Source organism: Lepus europaeus, chromosome 11 (assembly GCF_033115175.1).
Source record: "Lepus europaeus isolate LE1 chromosome 11, mLepTim1.pri, whole genome shotgun sequence".
NCBI lineage: Eukaryota > Metazoa > Chordata > Mammalia > Lagomorpha > Leporidae > Lepus > Lepus europaeus.
Window position 1 is genome coordinate 39,244,020 of NC_084837.1, and position 20,804 is coordinate 39,264,823.

Consider the following 20,804-nt stretch of genomic DNA (forward strand, 5'->3'; position numbering starts at 1 on the left):
GCAGATATGAAACTTCCTGACCTGGTAAAATAAGGTGGGCTGTGGTAAGAAAGACTAGAGTTTACTCACAGAGGGGAAAAGATGAGAAATGAGAGAAGAGGTATCATTTGGGTCCCTTGTCTCATCCCTTTCTTAAGTCTCAGTGAATTTTTGTTCTTTGGTTGATCAGCCATTGTCACAGGTCAGGTTCTACAAGAAACAGGAGCTGACGGAGTTAGGATTAGAAAAAGTTCAGATGTTTTGTCTAGTTTACCTTTTTGCAGAGACTTTGATGATGACTGGGTAGAAATGACTGTGTAAAGTCTGTTCATTTTAATGGTTAATTTAACTCACCAATTGGATTTAAACAAGGTATTACTGTGTGAATGAGTAGGCTAATTCTATAGGGATTCAACACTCTGTGTGTGCGTGTTATCTGTGTATCTGTGTCTATCAGTATATATAGACACACACACAAATTCAAAGCAGTCTTCTTTACTTCTAAGAAAGGCATAAATGAGACTGGCACTATACATAGTAGGTTAAGCTGCTGCCTGTAGTGCTGGTGTCCCATATGGGCTCCTGTTCAAGTCCCAGCTGCTCCTGGGAAAGCAGCGGAAGATAGCACAAGTGCTTTGACCCTGGTACATATATGGGAGACCTGGATGAAGCTACTGGCTTCTGACTTTGGCCTGGCCCAACCCTGGTCCAGCCCTGGCCATATGGGCCATTTAGAGAGTGAACCAGCAGATGGAAGATCTCTCTGTCCATCACTCTCTTTGTAATTCTTTCAAATAAATAAATAATTTTTTTTCATTTATTAAACTTTTATTTAATGAATATAAATTTTCAAAGTACAGCTTATGGGTTACAATGGCTTCCCCCCTCCCATAACTTCCCTCTCACCCGCAACCCTCCCCTTTCCCGCTCCCTCTCCCCTTCCATTCACATCAAGATTCATTTTCAATTCTCTTTATATACAGAAGATCAGTTTAGTATATATTAGGTAAAGATTTCAACAGTTTGCCCCCATATAGCAACACAAAGTGAAAAAAATACCGTTGGAGTACTAGTTATAGCATTAAATAACAGTGTACAGCACATTAAAGACAGAGATCCTACATAATTTTTTAATTAATTAATTTTCTATGCCATTTCCAATTTAACACCAGGTTTTGTTTTTTTTTTTTTCATTTCCAATTATCTTTATATACAGAAGATCGCTTCAGTATATAATTAGTAAAGACCTCATCAGTTTGTACCCACACAGAAACACAAAGTGTAAAAATACTGTTTTAGTACTAGTTATAGCATCACTGCACATTAGACAACACATTAAGGACAGATCCCACATGGGATGCAAGTACACAGTGACTCCTGCTGCTGACTTAACAATTTGACACTCCTGTTCATGGCATCAGTAATCTCCCTAGGCTCTAGTCATGAGTTGTCAGGGCTATGGAAGCCTTTAGAGTTCGCTGACTTTGATCTTATTCCGATAGGGTCATAGTCAAATAAATAATTTTTTAAGAAAAAATAAAGGGATAAATGCAATTAGGAAATGTAATTTAAGTTAATGAAATTAACCATATAAATTATGTGATGAGATTCACACTATTTGTTGTATCAGATATCAAATTTTTGTATTGTGCTAGAAAATAAAGGTATCAGATAACGAAATATCAAAGTACAGCAGCCAGGTCTTAACCCAGTACCCATATGGGATGAAGGTGTTGCAAGTGTTGGCTTACCCTGTTAACGCCACAACATGGGTCCCGTTTGTATGCTTTTCATGGGTGGGAACTCCCTAGTCTGTAAGGCTTATAACAGCTAAGACTTAAGCAGAAAGTTATAGTCTTGGTGGCTTGATGTATCAGTATTCTTAGAATAAGGGGGATTTTGCTATGCTTACGTAGAATAAATATAAACTATTTTCTATGTAAGTTATTAGGATTCTGGATTTAACTTGGAACAATTCATGTTTTACCAAACTGTAAATAGTGTAATCCCATTCTTAAGTATGTGAGAGTGTAGAAGGAAGGTTTATACATTAGATCCATGAAAAAATATCTTTATATCTGAAATGATATCACCCCTTGTTGGCTGGGGGCTGGTGTTGTGGCACAATGGGTTAAGCTGCCTCCTGCAACATTGATATCCCATATTGGAGCACCAGTCCAAGTCCCAGCTACTCTTCTTGCAATCCAGCTTTCTACTAATAGCTTGGGAAAGCAATGGAAATGGCTCACGTACTTAGGTCTCTGCCACCCATGTGGGAGCTCTGGTAGATTTCCAGGCTTCTGGCTTCAGCCTGGCCTCAGCCATTGCCACTGTTTGGGTGGTGAACCTGTAGATGGAGGATTTCTTTCTGTCTTTGTTGCTCTCTCTCTCACTGTCACTCTGCCTTTCAAATAATTAAAATAAATCTTAAAAAAAAAAAAAAATCTCTGGATTCTGGCATTGTGGTGTAGTGGGTAAAGCCATCTCCTGCAATTCCAGCATCCTATATCGGCTACTTTCATGTCCCGGCCACTTCACTTCCCATCCAGCTCCCTGCTAATGGACTGGGAAAAGCAGCAGAAGATGGCCCAAGTGTTTGGTCCCCTGCTGTCCACGTGGGAGAGCTGGAAGAAGCTTCTGGCTTCTGGCTTTGGCCTGTTTCTGCCTCGGCCATTGTGACCATCTGGGAAGTAAGACAGTCGATGGAGTAGCTCTCTTTCTTTGTCTCTTCCCAACTCTCTGTAACTCTGACTTTCACACGAATAAATAGATCTAACAGTTGTGGATGATTTTTATTACTTTATATTTTTGTCAGTGAGAACATTTTTTTATTTTTTATTTATTTATTTTTTTGACAGGCAGAGTGGATAGTGAGAGAGAGAGACAGAGAGGAAGGCAGTGAGAACATTTTTAACAGTGAATAGTCATTGCTTTTGTAATCAGGTAAGACATCATCTAGTTTGAAAGAAAGAAGCAGTAGGACCTAACAATTGCATTTATCTTTTCAGCTTATTGACTCATTGCTTCGTTCTTTTTAATGAAATATTAAAAACTTGATACATTGTTTCAGGAAAATGGGACCAATATTGCTGATCATGTCCGAAATTCCAGTTGGGCAAAAAATGGCTCCTACCCAGATGCTGTTCATAATGCCTCTGAAGAAGCCACAGAAGAAAACATAAGAGCTGGTACCCAGGCAGTTTTGCAGGTGAATCACTTTATGACTGTTTTTTTTAAATGTTAGAGTTTCAGATCAATAGTTTATAGTATAATTTTTAAAATTTATTAAATTCACCATCCACATTTGTCAATTGTCATCTGTAATAATATTTGTTTTTTCTTAACTTTTCCTTCATAATATATGTGTTGATAAACTTTCCATATTATTGTCCTAGACTGTTTGTTCTGGCTTCAGCCTGGCCTCAGCCGTTGCCACTATTTCTACATAAATTGTACATAAATTGTGTCATGGTGTAGAATTTCCAGCTGCTCACTTCTAGATAGTGCTGCAGGGAACATTCTATTTATACTTGTATTTTTGTACATGTCAGAGTTTCCCTAGGGTATATAACAAAAATAGAATCGCTTAGTCATAGGACTTGTATGTTATTAGATTTACTTTACTAATATTTGCCAAATCATTCTCCAATATTCTTTTTTTTTTTTTTTTTAGATTTTTATTTATTTATTTGAGAGGTAGAGTTACAGTGACAGGGAGAGACAGAGAGAGAGGTCTTCCTTCCATTGGTTCACTTCCCAGATGGCTGCAACGGCCAGAGCTGGGCCGATCCGAAGCCAGGAGCCAGGTGGTGCTTCCTCCCAGTCTCCCACCTGGGTGCAGGGGCCCATGGACTTGGGCTATCTTCCACTGCTTTCCCAGAACATAGCAGAGAGCTGGATTGGAAAAGGAGCAGCCGGGACTAGAACTGGCGCCCATATGGGATGCCAACGCCACAGGCAGAGGATTAACCTACTGTGCCATGGCGCCGGCCCCCTCCAATATTCTTACTATGCTTTGCAGTCCCTCCCCTAGTATTTGTGAGTCTCATTTCCACATATCCCTGGTTACTTACATTACGAGATTTTGATTTTTTGCTACTTATATATGTATATATATGTGAAATATTCTCATTTTTTAAAAAAAATTGTGTTTTCTTGTTTTTATTTGCTTTTCCTTCACCAGTACTGTGTTTGAAAATCTTTTCACATCTGTGATTTGCCTATTCATATGCTTTTTCCATTTTATTATTGGATGTTTGTCCTGTCCTTAATTATTTGTAGGACTTCATGATATTAATTCTTTTTTTTTAATGAAATTGTTTTGATCAATGCCACATGTGACTCCTGTGTTGTTGAATCAGGTAAATGTTTTTCAATCTTAAACCTGCTTGATTTATCAGGGGCATTATACAGAATCACTCATTATTTCTCCATTAAAACCAGAATAGGAAGCCTTCCTGTTTTTCCTCTGCCTCCCTGGCCACTTCTCAAATCAGATCTTTACTGTTTTTTTATATCTCTCTGACCTTTTCAAGTTGAAGTGCCTAGGAATCAGTTCTTAAATCTTTTTTCTGTTTATGCATGCACTTGGCTTGTTTTCCTTGGATGCCTTCTGTAGTAATCTTACATTGCCTAGATAAACATAAAAGTCGGTAAGTTTAAAGAGTAAATTTCAGGGCCAGTTGTTCAGCCTTGTGGTTCAGCTGCTGCTAGGAATGCCCACATCCCATCTGAGAGTGTCTGGATTTGAGTTCCAGTTCCACCCCTGATTGCGGCTTCCTGGTAGGAGGAAGCAGGAGGCAGCAGGTGACGGCACAGGTAGTTGGGTCTCTGCCACCTGGATGGGAGATGTGGACGGAGATCCCAGCGTAGATCTTTGTGCTGGCTCAGCCTTGTATGTTGGAGGAATTTGGGGAGTGAGCTAGTAGATGGATGTGCTTTCTCATTTGAATCTCCAAAAACAATTTTTAAAGAAAGATTAAGTTCCAGATGTAATGCTGGTGGTAGAATTAAGATTAGAATTAACTCAGCACAGTGCTCTTAGATTTGTTTCAGATTACGTAGTGATTAGCATCTAAGTGTGTTTGGAATGAGAAATTTATCGTTGAAATTCTGTTGTGATTTTTTTTCATAGGTGTTCATTATAAACTCATCAAACATATTTCTCCTTGAACCTGCAAATGAAATAAAAAATCTCCTGGATGAGCACACAGATATGTGTAAACGTATTCTTAACATTTACCGGTACATGGTTGTGCAGGTATCAATGGACAAAAAAACCTGGTAAAAATTTTTTATCCTTTGTATGTGTGGGGATTTTTTTAACTGTATACACAAGTATAGTAATTTTAAGAGGAACAGGGTTTGCTACAATATTGTAGTGGCTCCTGTTAATGAATGAATATTTTATGTAATATTGGGAGAGTAGTCCGTTTAGCTTTGTCTTAGACATCTTTGATCAAACTTCACAAAACCCTTTGGATTGTCTTCTGAAGTGAACATAGGAAGCCCCCAACACCAACAAGGGATATATGCGGACATGCATATATATGTGAATAAGTGAATGTATACATATGTGAGTTAATGAATATGTGGTGACTGAATGTGTGAATGCCTCATTCCTCAATCTAGAGTTCAGAGCCTTGTATAGGCAGACCACTTGCCTAATTTTTCCTTCTTGCTTTTCCTTTATTCAGCCTTCCATTTACCTTGCAGGATAGTGCCCTGCCACCCAGAATTATCAAAACGCTCTTCCGTGAGCACTTTCTGAACTTTTCTTTAGAATGTCTAATTCTTGTCTTGTTTTCCTATTGTCACCATAACTGTCCTTTCGATTCCGCCCCCCTCCTCCTACATATCCCTTCCTGCATTTTCTTCTCACTTCCTTTTATTCTGTATTGATATCTCTGTATAGTTATTGTCAAAATTGTATTGACCACTAAATTATTTGTATGAGTATGTCTCTTTTCCTCACTGAATTGAGAGAGGTCCTAGAAAGTATATCCAGGTTCTCATTTTAATGTTTCCTACATTTCTTACCATAGTAGATCATATATTGCAGGTACTCTGTAACTATTTACTTAATTAAGTTGAAAAACAGTCCATTTTGAAATATGGGAGAGAAGTTCTGCAATACATAGGTATCATAAAATTCCAGCAAAGAAAAGTTCAACAAAGAAGAAGTTATCCAAAAGCTCACTCTCTAGAAAAATTAATTGCGGTCTAGTGAGCAGCCAGCTTTCCACACACACCCTCAGATATATAGATTACAGATTTAACATCCCTAATCCAAAAAAGTCCAAAACTGAAAACTTGAGTACTGACATGTTGATATAAGTGGAAAATTCCACACCTGATCTCATGTGATGGGTTACAGTTAAAATGAAGATGCACTAAAAACATTATGTATATTACCTTCAGGCCATATTTATAAATTATCTATTTAACATAAATGGATTTCATGTTTAGACTTGAGTCCTATCTCCAATATATCTCATTATGCATATGCAAATATTTGAAATTCTGAAAAAAATCCAAAATCTGAAACATTTCTGATCCCAAGCATTTTAGATGAAGGATACTGAGCCTCCATGCTCTGCGTGTACCATAATCCTTAACCAGTCCCTATTGATGGACATGTAATTATTTCTTTTTGTTCTCGGGGCAGGTAAGAACATTGACTATACTTGCATGTATTTAATTTTGTTTCTTTGAGTCATTTTTGCAGCATAGAGTACTTGCTCAAAGGATATGCCTAATCTCTGTTTTGCAACATACAGAAAAATGGTGTTACTTTGAAAAAATTCTTTATTAACAGTATTATTAGAACTAGATGTATAAGTAGTTACTTTTATTAGCATTTTAATATTCTTTTGTGTCATATCTTTCCACTCATGTGCATTTTCTTACTTCACCCTTGCAATACCCTATGACTTAGATATTATCTCTATTTTATATGGGATAATTCTCTATTTTATAAATCTCTATTTTATATGGGGTACACCGAGATTAAGTAACTTGTCCTTGTCCACATAACTAGTGAGTAGTGGACAGAGATTGGAACCGTGGTCTTTCTGAGTTTATTAACTATACTGCATTAGACCAGTGCTTTGTTCTTTTTTTTGTTTGTTTGTTTTTCCTTCTACATGCTTTGACAATGATGAGCAGGGTTATAGTGACAGACTTTGCTATATGAACACAGTTTTATTGGTTTTTTTTTTTCTTATTTTTAAAGTTCTCTCAGAATTACAGTACTTTGAAGGATTATCTGCAGTTTTATTTTCAATATTTTATTAATTAAAACCATTTTTGTATTACAAAGTGAATTTGTTTTCTGATATATAAACGAGTTATGGTTTAACCAACAGATCAGATGGGATTTATTTGAGAAATGTATGCCTTTTTGGATATGTAGTTGATTTCAAATAGCTTTTCATTTCACATAGCTAAACTGGAAGCCCAAGGTTATAAAGGTGGACTTTAATTTTTATTCTGTGAATTAATGCATGTTTTTGTTTGCCAACAATTAGAGTATCTTTTATTGAGTGATAGTGTTATATTTTATTTTGTCCTCACTTCACAGAAAAACCGTGACATGTAGATCTGAGATCTGTTGCTATCTATGACACATATCTTAGAGTGACTCTCTCATTTAGTGCTGTGCCAGAATGGGCCTTTCAAATTAGCCAAAGAGGAGGTGACTTGGATGGGTACCTGGGCTTCTGCTAGCTAGCTATATACTCAGCTGCAATTTCTTGTCATCCTTTTGTTCATATGTGGTTGAATCAATTTCTGGATATCAGGCGCAAATACGATAGTTTTATGGTTTTAATAATAAGCCCCTGGGAGAAAGAGTCATAGTAAGGATAATATTAGAATTTGCTTGAGTTGACTTACAGAACACAGAAGAACAAAAAGATTAAAAAATGGCCAAAATAGAATGATGGCTATTGGTTAGTTGGCAGATCCTTTGTGATCTGTTAACCTTACAATATCTGGCAGTTTTTGAGATTGAGGCTGATAGAATTCAAGATAGAGGTGGTTGTCCTCCATTTTTATCAAAATGGATTAGATGGACAAGTTAACAAGGTAAAACTGTGTGGTACAGAGTAAGTGTTCTTTGAACAGCTGCCTAATGTTGCTGCTTGATTTGTGAGTGGGAGGGAGGGTGGAAGCAATCTCAGGATTATCACCCATGTTCATTAGCTTTTGCACAGATTTTTATTTTACGGTAGGGTGGTATGGCTGAAAATGTTCTTAAAATGGCGGATATATATGTATAAAGTGAAATATTAAAAGTTTTAATAATGAAAGAATTCTAAAAGTTTGAAACAGTCTTTCAGAGATATTTAGTATTTGAAGTATTCCAGAGGTAACAAGGTAATATTTTTTATAACAAATATTAATTTGAAAGTTAACCGTTAATCAAAAGAAAATACGTCCAAAAAGGAAACATTAATTAATCTTTTTACTTTAAGGGAACAGATGCTGCTTGTATTGCTCAGAGTCACGGAATCTGTACTGAAGATGCCATCACAAGCTTTTCTACAGTTCCAGGGGAAAAAAAATATGAACTTGGCAGGTCGACTTGCAGGACCACTTTTCCAGGCAATAAAAATAAATAGATGAATAGATATGTATTTTTTAAACAATTTATTGAACCCTGAAATTCTTACCTGGGAAAAAGTTTTAAAAAATTATTTCACATTGAAGAATCTTTCATTGACTTAACTTAAAATTTACTCACTTAAGTAGGCTATTTAGCATACCTACAAATGCACAACCCTAGTGTAACAGTGGATAAAATACCAGGTTATAAAGTGTATAACAGACTGATGATAATTTTACATCATGTGGCAAAGTTACATATGATCCCATGAAGCTAGCATAGAGGGTTTCAGGAGTAATGGCCTCATTGTTTTTTTTATGAGTTTCCAAACATCTGGGATTGTTAGGAAAACACTTTAAGTTGTTCATAGTAATGCAAAAATAATAAATAATCAAGATTTATTTTGATTGTGCTGCTCCATAAGACTTTATTATCCTTATTTCTTAACTTGAACTATCAGTGTTAGTTTATTATACAGGAATTCCATACTGTAGTTTCCAACCTGGGGATACAATGCTGACTTTATATGTACAAGGCATCTTCAAAAAGTTCATGACATACACAGATTATGAAAAAAAACAAAACAAAACAAAACACCACATGAACTTGAAAACTGTTTTGCATTAACATAAACTATCATTTCATTCCATTTTTCCACAAACTTTTTGAAGTATTCTTGTATTATGGATTCCTTGAAAGGTAGAAAACAAAATAATATTTTAAGATATCACATTAAATGCAAATAAAAGGATAAAGTAATTTTTTTGAATGCATTTGAAAGACAGGTACATTTCCTGTCTGCTGATCCATTCCTCAAATGCCCCCAAATAGCCAGGACTGGGCCAGGTGAAAACCAGGAGTTAAATACACGTCTTCCACATGGGTGGCAGGAACTGAACTACTTGAGCCATCACTTACTGCTGCCCAGGGTGCACATTAACAGGGAGCTGGAATGGAGAACAGAGTCCCCCAGCATGGGATGTGGTCATCCCAAGCTACAGCTTAACCAGACGTCTGCCCCAGATAAAATGGTTCTTAATGTCAAAGATAAAACTATTTGAAATGTAACTTAAGTCCTTAGTAGTATAACCATGTAAATTGTCCCCATCTCACCAGGATAAAAGCCATTTAATTGAAATCCAGTGCTGATGGTAAATAACCTTTAAACCAGCTACCTGTATTATCCAAGCTCCTTTTTACTTTATGAGCCTTTTGTCCTCCCCCCCCCCATTCCCATATCTTCATTGTTACACCCAACGATGAGAAGTATATAAGAAAATAAAATTTTAGCTTGTTATGTGAAATAACTTTTTTTTGTATTCTGAACATTTAAAGATTGAACATTGGGGCGGGGTGGGGGGGGAGGAGCAGGGCAGCGCTGTGGTGTAGCAGGTAAAAGCCACCACCTGCAGTGCCAGCATCACATATGGGTGCTAGTTTGAGATCTGGCTGCTCCACTTCCAGTCCAGCTCTCTGCTATGGCTTGGGAAAGCAGTAGAGAATGGCCCAAGTCCTTGGGTTCCTGCAACCATGTGGGAGACCTGGAAGAAGCTCTTGGTTCCTGGCTTTGGATCGGCCCAGCTCTGGCCTTTGCAGCCACCTGGGGAGTGAACCAGCAGAGGGAACACTTCCCTCCCCCCGCACCCCACCTCTCCCTCTCTGTAACTCTGCCTTTCAAATAAAATAAATAAATTTTTTTTTTTAAAAAAAAGATTGAATAGGAGGTTTCTAAGTGACTGTCCTATAGTCTGCTGATTTTTATCTTTTCATTTCCTGTGTAAATTTATGTGAAATTCCTTAGTAAAGTTTGTAGAGTTAAGCTTTTAAAAATTTTTTTTGTTTCTTGTATTTTCAGTAGAAATCCACAAAATCTCAGGGAGTACTGGCTAATCAGTAGTTTCCGATCTTTTAGGAGTTTTTTTTAAATTCTACAATTGATTTATTTGAAATCTTTTAATTCTTCTGGTGTCTTTAAAGTAAATTTTTATCTTCAGTTTATGTATAATTTTTCTGTTTTCTGAAATTATTATTATTTTATTTTGAGAGGCAGATGGGGGCAGAGAGTACTCCCATCTACTGGTTCACTTCCGAAATGTCCTCAACAGGTGGGGCTGGGCTGAGGCTAGAGTTGAGAGCCGGGAGCTGGAATGAAATCCAAGTCTGCCTCAGGGGTGGCAGGAATCCAGTTACTTGGCTGTCACCACTGCCTCCCAGAGTCTGCATTGACTAAAAGCTGGAATCAGGAGCCTGAGCTTAAACTGTAACTCCAGGCACTTTGATGTGGGACCTGGCTTCTTACCTGCTAGGCCAGACAGCTCCCTAGTTCACATACAATTTTTCAAAAACACATATCATTAAATATATCTCTAGTTCCTTGTTTTTTTCATTAAGAAAGAATTTCAAATTATATAGTAACTAATTTCCAAATTTAATTTGGAAATGTAGGTTTTTGGGTTTTTTGTTGTTGTTGTTGTTGTTTTTGAAAGAGTTGCAGAGAGGAGAAAAAGAGAGATTGAGATCTTCCATCTGCTGGTTCACTCCCCAGATGGCAGCAACAGCTAGCTGGGGCTGGGCCATGCTGAAGCCAGGAGCTAGGAGCTTCCTCCGGGTCTCCCAGATAGAGAGGGGGCCCAAGGATTCGGGCCATCCTCTGCCGCTTTCTCAGGCCATAGCAGAGAGCTGGTTTGGAAATGCAGCAACCGGGACTCGAACCTAGTGTCTATATAGGTGATGCAGCAGCTTAACCCATTACAACAAAATACTGGCTCCAGGTTTTGGCTTTTATATTTCAGTAATTCAGTAGTTTGTTTGTTTCTTTGTTTGTTTCTATTTTTATTTTTATTTTTTTGACAGGCAGAGTTAGAGAGACAGAGACAGAGACAGAGAGAAAGGTCTTCTTTCCGTTGGTTCACCCCCCAAATGGCTGCTACCGCAGTGCCGATCCAAAGCCAGGAACCAGGTGCTTCCTCCTGGTCTCCCATGCGGGTGCAGGGCCCAAGCACTTGGGCCATCCTCCGCTGCCCTCCCGGGTTACAGCAGAGAGCTGGCCTGGAAGAGGAGCAACCAGGGACAGAATCTGGTGCCCCAGCCGGGACTAGAACCCGGGGTGCTGGTGCCGCAGGCAGAGGATTAGCCAAGAGAGCCATGGTGCCGGCCTCAGCAGTTTCAATACTTAGTATAAACACTCTTATTTCTTTTTAAATAGCATTTATTTTATTTAAAATTAATGTAACATGAAGGATAATTATAACTTTAGGGAGATTTTTCAATGTGGGTTGTTGGGGGCTGGTAGTGGTTGAAATGAAATTTATAGTAGATGTTGATGATTGCATGAATTGCTTTTTACAAATACTATCCATGAAGAAAACATTCATATTATGTGATTTAAAACTCTTCTTGTTTTTAGGTAATGTTTTTTAGAATTGAATATCTGATTTTATAGTTATACACTAAATACATTCCATTGTTATTTCTGATTGTTTGTCTTTGTAGACTCTTATAGTTGCCTGGATCAAAGCAAATCTAAACGTGTACATCTCCCGAGAACTTTGGGATGACTTATTATCGGTATTGTCATCACTGACCTATTGGGAAGAGTTGGCCACTGAGTGGTCGCTGACTATGGAGACACTAACTAAAGTTTTAGCTAGGAATCTGTATAGTTTGGATCTCAGTGATTTACCATTGGATAAACTGAGTGAACAAAAACAAAAAAAGCACAAGGGGAAAGGTAAGAATTGTTCACAGAGATGCTCCATATAAGCTTATTTGACTAATTGAATAGCAGAAAACCAAGCCAGGGAGAAGGGGGAGAGTAAAAATGATGTTCCTTCTTCATTATACCCTCTTTTATTTATCCTGGAGGGGTAGCATTTTCAACGATAAAAGAAGGAAGTACCTTGTAATTTTTCTTAATCTTTAAATAAATAGTATGTTGATAGGAGATAGAGTATTCTATACATTTCTAATTAAGATTAAATACATAATTCAGAGTCTTAAATATTTTAAGTAATTAACCAAAATAGAAATTTGTAAAGTGCTGTTCCTTTTTAATTATAAACAATTTTCATGATCATGTTAATTTCTTGAAAGTTTATTATGAAGATTGTTTGAAAAATCCTTTTGAAAGCTTTTTTTTTTTTTGGGGGGGGGCAGGCAGAGTTAGACAGTGAGAGAGAGACAGAGAGAAAGGTCTTCCTTCTGTTGGTTCACCCCCCAAATGGCCACCATGGCCGGCACATTGTGCCAATCTGAAGCCAGGAGCCAGGTGCTTCCTCCTGGTCTCCCATGCAGGTGCAGGGCACAAGCACTGCCATCCTCACTGCCTTCCCGGGCCACAGCAGAGAGCTGGACTGGAAGAGGAGCAACCAGGATAGAATCTGGTACCCCAGCCAGGACTAGAACCCGGGGTGCCGGAGCTGCAGGCGGAGGATTAACCAAGTGAGCCGTGGCTCTGGCCTTGAAAGCATTTTCTTAATTTGAACTAAAAGCAGACATTCCCTAAGTGTGAATTATCTACATGATGTTAAAAGGGAGTGGACAGTAGCATAATGATTATGTCATTTATACATTTATTAATGGTCTTTAGTTTGTTAGTATTTTGTATTGTTAGTAGATTACGTTTAAATTGCGTCTCATCCTTAATTTTTTCTAGAAGGTATTAAGTATGTGCTCACACTACTTTTTCCTAGACTAATTGTGTTCCAAGTGGGTATTTATTGGTAGCTGGAGAGTTGGTAACCATCACTGGATTGGTTTTGGTTAGCTCATTTACTGTGTTTCTTGGCTTGCCCATATGTTCATTTCTATTACAAGGCAAGTGAATGGCAGAGAATTGATAGTTTATTGTTGACATATAATTTAAAATTTTTGCATAAATTTTATAATATGATTTGTACATAAAATGAAGCTCAAAAATGCCTTGTAGTACATAGTATCTTGTCGTGTTACTTTATAATTAATTATGATTAAATTTACTAGTCTTAGGCATGGTACTACCCATAATTTGAAGGTGTTACTGATCAGGTGACAGTAACTGAAATTGAAAAATCTGCATTTCTAGGAGTTGGACATGAATTTCAGAAAGTTTCAGTTGACAAGTCATTTTCCAGAGGATGGAGTCGTGATCAACCTGGCCAAGCCCCAATGAGACAGAGAAGTGCAACAACCACTGGTTCCCCAGGAACTGAAAAGGCGAGGAGCATAGTACGGCAGAAGACTGTTGGTATGTTCTCTGGAAAATCGTGAGAGTTGTAGGCCAGTGCACTTAATGTCTGCTTTTCCTAGCAGTTAATTTTGCTTGTGAAAATAAATTTTTTTTCAGTAGTGTTCATAGACTAATAACATGCTGGGTTATCCTTTTGTGCTATTAAAAATGTATCTTATTATTGTTCTTACATAGTTTACTTTAAATATTCCTAATTTAAAAATGTTATTTTACAGAATTGAAGAACTAGTACTCTGATTCACTTTACAGAACTCAACAATTAACCATTATTGCTTATATTAAATGAATACACTGAACAGTTACAGAGGGCAGCCAATTTTCAGTGCTCTTGTTATATTGTTAGATTGGCTTCCCCAGCTTCTAATAGGGGGTTCATGCTGTCCTGATAGAGGAGGCCAACATGGAGCCTCTTGTTTGGTTCCCTGCTGCTTGTAACAAATATGGATGAAATTTCTGTAATTCCGGAAGCAACAGTCATGGGAAGAATTTGAGTGTAGGATCACTCAGCGTACTGTGGCCTAGCTTTCATCTTACTGCTTTTCCTCTCAGAGGTTTATAACTTAGTATGAATTGTAGCAGAAGGAGTACTGCATGAAAAACAAGAAGAGCTTAGGCCTATTATCTTTTCTTTTTGTCTTTCATCACTGTAATCTTGAACAACCAAATAATTCTATAATATTTGTAATAAATAAGATGTTTCTCAGACCTAAAGGAAAACTATGCTGGGTCTTAGACCACCCGTACAGGATGGACTGGGTCCGAGGAAAGGTGAGTGCACCGCTCGCCCGTTCCCCAGCCTCCCGATCCCGGAGACAGACGCAGCTGGGAGCCAAGTCTAGTAGTAAGGACTCATCTACTTCATGCGAAACAGAACCTTTTATAGCACAAAACTGCAGAGTCATTGGGGCAGGGCTAAGGACCAACCAATCACTTAAAAAATCACCTTACAGGGAGATTTCTATAGGACTAGCCATATGTCTATACACTTGTTACTAGTTTTGTTACCTCCCCTGATGTTGCGCGGCCAATTAGTTTTAGTGGTAAACAACTTTGGATTCCGCCTATCTTACTTCCTCTGGGCGCCATCTTACTTGGCTCCATGCAGCTCGGGCGGGGGCACCCGGGGGCAGCTGCACGTGCGGAGCCCCCGGGCCTGGCCTGGCTGCGCCATGGCTGCACTCATGCCCCGCAAAGCTACCTAAAGTTATTTTAAGATTTATAATCTATGATTTTATGAAATCAGAATTTTCCATAGGAATATATATTTAATGGTAAATAGTCAGGAACACTATTAATTTTAAAGAAATTTGAATTTGTTATTATAAGGATATATCTTCTATACAATGAAGGATTCTGAAGTGTAAAGGATTACACAAATTTAACTGAAAAGTGATCCCTGTTAAATGTAAGAGTGGGAATGGGAGAAGGAGGAGATATACAGTTAGGCACATGCTCAATCGGACTTGCCCCTAACGGTAGAGTTAGAAACTTGTCAGGGGATTCCAATTCAATCCCATCAAGGTGGCATGTACCAGTGCCAACTCACTAGTCAAAGTGATCAGTATCAGTTCATAATTGATCATAATGATAGGATTAAGAGTCAAAGGGATCACATAAACAACACTAGTGTCTGCTAATACTAACTGATAGAATTAAAAATGAGAGAATTATCCCACATGGGAAGCAGGATACACAGCAGACTCATAGAATGGCAGATGTCCTAAACACCACTCTGGCCTCAGAATCAGTCCTTAAGGCATTCAGATCTGGCTGAAGAGCCCAGGAGAGTATTTTAGGCATGGAAAGCCAAGACACTCTGGCAAAAACAAAAAAACAAAACAAAAACCTGAATGAAAGATCTCTGTGAATGAGATCCCAGTGGAAAGAACAGGTCATCAAAGGAGGAGGTACCTTTCTCTGAAGGGAGGAGAGAACTTCCACTTTGACTATGACCTTGTCTAAATAAGATCGGAGTCGGCGAACTCAAGAGGCTTCCAAAGCCTTGGCAACTCATGACAAGAGCCTAGGGTGATTACTGATGCCATAAACAAGAGTGTCAATTGTTAAGTCAAAAACAGGAGTCACTGTGCACTTACTCCTCATGTAGGATCTCTGTCCTTAATGTGTTGTACTATGTGAATCAACGGTATAACTAGTACTCAAACAGTACTTTATACTTTGTGTTTCCATGTGGATGCAAACTGTTGAAATCTTTACTTAATATATACTAAATTGATCTTCTGTATATAAAGAGAATTGAAAATGAATCTTGATGTGAATGGGATGGGAGAGGGAACGGGAGATGGGATGGTTGTGGGTGGGAGGGAGTTTAAGGGGAGAAAAAGCTGCTATAATCCAAATGTTGTACTTTGGAAATTTATATTTTTTAAATAAAAGTTTTAAAAAAAAGAATTACAGGCCAGCGCTGTGGCTCAATAGGCTAATCCTCCACCTGTGGTGCCGGCACACCAGGTTCTAGTCCCGGTCGGGGCACCGGATTCTGTCCCAGTTGCTCCTCTTCCAGGCCAGCTCTCTGATAGGGCCCGGGAGGGCAGTGGAGGATGGCCCAAGTCCTTGGGCCCTGCACCTGCATGGGAGACCAGGAGAAGCACCTGGCTCCTGCCTTCGGTTCAGTGCGGTGCGGAGGCCATTGGAGGGTGAACCAACGGCAAAAGGAAGACCTTTCTCTCTGTCTCTCTCTCTCTCACTGTTCACTCTGCCTGTCAAAAAAAAAAAAAAAAAAAAAAAAAAGAAAGAAAAAAAAAGAATTACAATTTGAAAGGAGGAAATGAAACTAATGAGAATAGAGGAATTAAAAATTTTAAAAGATTTATAAATTGTAGATAATTTAATATCCTTTAAAAGGATAACATTTTTAGAATTCTTATAAACATACAGCTCTATTAATTGCATATGCCAAAGTAGAATAAGAAATGATATAAAGAATAATAATGTTGATGGATTAAAATTAGTATACTTAGGAATCTTGATGTAGAAATAATTGTTGGACTTCTACAGAAAATGCCAATTATGTCTTTATTTTAATGCCATATTTATATAAGATTTGTTTATCAGGAAGAAATTCTTTTTTTTAAGATTGACTTATTAATTTGAAAATCAGAGTTATACAGAGAGAGAAGAAGAGGCAGAGAGAGAGAGAGAGGTCTTCCATCCGCTGGTTCACTCTCCAGTTGACTGCAACGGCCTGAGCTGAGCTGATTCAAAGCCAAGAGCCAGGTGCTTCTTCCTGGTCTCCCATGTGGGTGCAGGGGCCCAAGGACTTGGCCCACCTTCTACTGCTTTCGCAGGCTACAGCAGCGAGCTGGATTGGAAGTGGAGCAGCCGGGACTCAAACCGGCACCCAAATGGGTTGCCGGCACTATAAGTGGCGGCTTTACCTGCCAGGCCACAGTGCTGGCCCCGAAATTCTTCTCTTCAGTTTGTTTTTACTTTATTTAAAACCTTAAGTACCATATTTTTTTTTTTCCTCAGTACAGAAGTAGTCTATGTTTAGTGTGAAAATTAAAATCTAAGGAAAGATAATGGCCTGCTAGTTGGCACATGACCATGATCATTGTATTTTAATTTTTTCATTTGTATATATTTTAGAAAAACAACTTTAGGAAATAGTAATTCTTCCCACCCTCCGACCCACACTCCTACCCCTCTTCCTCTTCCCTGCCTTGTTTTTTTAATAAGATCTATTTTCATTTAACTTTATACACAGAAGATTAATTCTATTCTAGGTAGAGTTCAGCACTTTGTATGAGGGAGAAAAAAAATTAAAACAAACAGAAAAACCTAAAATGTTAAAAAAAAAAAAAAAGCTATTCCTCAACAATTCAGACAAAGGCTTTTCAAAGTCATTGGATCTCGATGGTAATTTCACTTTTTTTTTTTTGAAATTTAATTGTCTTTAAAGAGGAACCCAAGAATGATACATATTTTGCAAGCACTTAGACATAACTGTAATTTGTGTGACATAAGAATATCCTCCACTTAATACCCTAAAATGAAGTAATTCTTTGAGAACAAGTGTTATTATTAAGTCTCATAATAGAACTCTTTGAGGACAGGGGTTCAGCATGGGAAGTTAGCACACAGTGGCTCCTGTTTGTGTGTGTGTGTATGTGTGTGTGTGAGTGTGACATCAGTGATCACCCAAGGCTCTTGACAAGAGCTGCCTAGGCTATGGAAGCCTTTTGGATCTACAAACTCCTTCAGTATTTCTACAAGGCCCTGGACAAAGTGAAAATTCTCTTTCCTTTAGAGGAAAGTACATCCTTCTTTGGTGACCGCTGCTTTCCACTGGGGCCTTGCCCACAGAGATACTTCATGTAGAACATTTTTTGGCACAGTGTCTTGCCTTTCCATGCCTGAAAGCCTCCCTTGGGCTTTTCAGCCAAATCAGAATGCCTTAATGGTTGATTATGTACTCAGAGAGCTACTTAAGACGATTGTCATTCTATGAGTCTTCTGTATGGACTGCTTCCCATGTTGGAACATTAATCCTTTTTAATTATGTCTGTTGTTATTACCAAACCACAGTGATCATTGTTAACATGTTGTAGTATCTCTTTCTAGTTTTAAATAGCACAGCATGAGTAAAGTATTAATTTTGAATTTATAGCTGACTGTGATTATTTTCATGCACTTCTCAAATCAATCTTACGTGTCAAACAAACGTTAAAGCATTAAAAATTTTGTTATGAAAGATATCTGCATAAAGTGGGAAAATTTTATAAAGAGCAAGAGATTAAACTAGGTTATTCTTCAGACATATATTTTCTTAAATTTTTAAGTTTTTTTTTGTATCTTTAGTAAATGTTCATGATTAAAAATTCAGACTGTGAGAAAGTATACACATTTAGTAAGTCTTTCCTTCCGTAGTTCCCACCCTCCCAAGTCACCTCACGAGAGAGAGGCACTGTTACCAGTTTCTTGAGTATCCTTCTTGACATACTTTATGCATATACAGGCATATAGCATAATGCACACACTGCTGTGAACCATAGCTTTTTCACACTTGGATAGGAAAAATTTGCAGTTAGTTGATGAGAGCTGGCAGTTCTGTTGTTGGTAGGAGACATATAATAAACAGACTAACCAGTAACTGCTAGCAAACAATAAGTTATAAAGAAGAGAAACGCAAGGTAAAAGACTGGAGAGTGATAAGGGCTCGGGAAACAGGACTGCCTGGGTTAGGGAAGTCAAGAAAGACTTCTTTTGTTGTATGATCTAACAGAGATCTGAATAAAGTGAGAGGCTGAGCCGAAAGAACAGTTACACAAAATGCCATATAACCAGAAGAAAAAGTATAACAGCCCTGGAACCAGGAATGTATTTGGGTGTTTAAGGAAGTGTAATGAAGTCAGTGTGGTTGAAGTGGAGTAAGGAAGGAGAAGAGTGTTAAGGGACGAAATGAAGTTATAATGATCGATATTAAAATTATCACATATCTGGCTGGCGCCACGGCTCACTAGGCTAATCCTCCGCCTAGCGGCGCCGGCACCCCGGGTTCTAGTCCTGGTCAGGGCGCTGGATTCTGTCCCGGCCAGCTCTCTGCTGTGGCCCGGGAGTGCAGTGGAGGATGGCCCAAGTGCTTGGGCCCTGCACCCGCCTGGGAGACCAGGATAAGCACTTGGCTCCTGCCATCGGATCAGCACGGTGCGCTGGCCTCAGCGCGCCAGCCGCGGTGGCCATTGGAGGGTGAACCAACGACAAAAGGAAGACCTTTCTCTCTGTCTCTCTCTCTCACAGTCCACTCTGCCTGTCAAAAACAAAAACAAACAAACAAAAATTATCACATGTCAAAAAGTGTTGAACTTCCTGTATCACATTTCATGTGGAAATGCCATAATTTAAATTACATTCTGAAGTTGGACATAAAATTTTAAATTTTGTGCTATTTGGCCGACATTGTGGTGTAGTGGGTAAAGGTGCCACCTGCAATGCCGGCATCCCATATGGGCACCAGTTGAGCCTCAGCTGCTCCACTTCTCATCTGGCTCCCTGCTAATGTGCTTAGGAAAGCAGCAAAAGATGCCCAAGTGCTTGGGCTCCTGTACCCATGTGGGAGAACTGAAAGAAGCTCTGGCTTGGCCCAGCCCATCCCCAGCTGTTGGGCCATTTGGGGAGTGAACCAGTGGTTAAAAGATTATTTCTCTATCTCTCTCTCTCTCCCTGACTCCCTCCCTCCCTCCCTTCTCCCTCTCCCTCTCTCTCTCTCTTTCTCTCTCTCTCTCTCTCCCCCTCCATCTCCCTCTCTCTCCCCCTCCATAACTCTGCCATCAATTACATATCAGCGCAGTGCGCTGGCCACAGCGGCCATTGGAGGGTGAACCAATAGAAAAGGAAGACCTTTCTCTCTGTCTCTCTCTCTCATTGTCCACTCTGCCTGTCAAAAAAATAAAATAAAATAAGATAAATCTTTAAAAAATTTTTGTGCAGTTAAACATGATATAACAGTTTATGTATATTTCCATACTTTGTACCTATAAATATGCAAGCACATCAGTAGATTAAATCTGCAGGATTTGAAGTTAATTTTTTCTTTAAAGAGACCAAACTTAATTGTATTTCCATTCAAAATAAAGAGCTGCTGTTTCTTCCACATTCTGCTAGTAAAGTATGTTAAGCATTTTGCTCATGGTAGTATGATTTGAAAAATTGAAGGCCGGTGCCGCGGCTCAATAGGCTAATCCTCCGCCTTGCGGTGCCGGCACACCGGGTTCTAGTCCCAGTCGGGGCACCGATTCTGTCCCGGTTGCCCCTCTTCCAGCCCAGCTCTCTGCTGTGGCCAGGGAGTGCAGTGGAGGATGGCCCAAGTGCTTGGGCTCTGCATCCCATGGGAGACCAGGATAAGCACCTGGCTCCTGGCTTTGGATCAGTGCGGTGTGCCGGCTGCAGCGCGCCTACCACGGCAGCCATTGGAGGGTGAACCAACGGCAAAGAAAGACCTTTCTCTCTGTCTCTCTCTCTCACTGTCCA

General features: G+C 38.9%; 1 protein-coding gene across 3 annotated transcripts in view; it reads left to right on the top strand.

The window, feature by feature from the left end:
• RALGAPA1 (Ral GTPase activating protein catalytic subunit alpha 1) overlaps positions 1 to 20,804 on the top strand; it is a 265,029-nt gene that overhangs the window by 75,315 nt on the left and 168,910 nt on the right. For all 3 annotated transcript variants that reach the window (XM_062205258.1, XM_062205261.1, XM_062205260.1), the window contains exons 12-16: positions 3,050 to 3,187; positions 5,114 to 5,262; positions 8,457 to 8,586; positions 12,080 to 12,317; positions 13,650 to 13,811. In XM_062205258.1, coding sequence (XP_062061242.1) covers positions 3,050 to 3,187; positions 5,114 to 5,262; positions 8,457 to 8,586; positions 12,080 to 12,317; positions 13,650 to 13,811 — 817 coding nt within the window. The remainder of the gene's footprint in view (positions 1 to 3,049; positions 3,188 to 5,113; positions 5,263 to 8,456; positions 8,587 to 12,079; positions 12,318 to 13,649; positions 13,812 to 20,804) is intronic.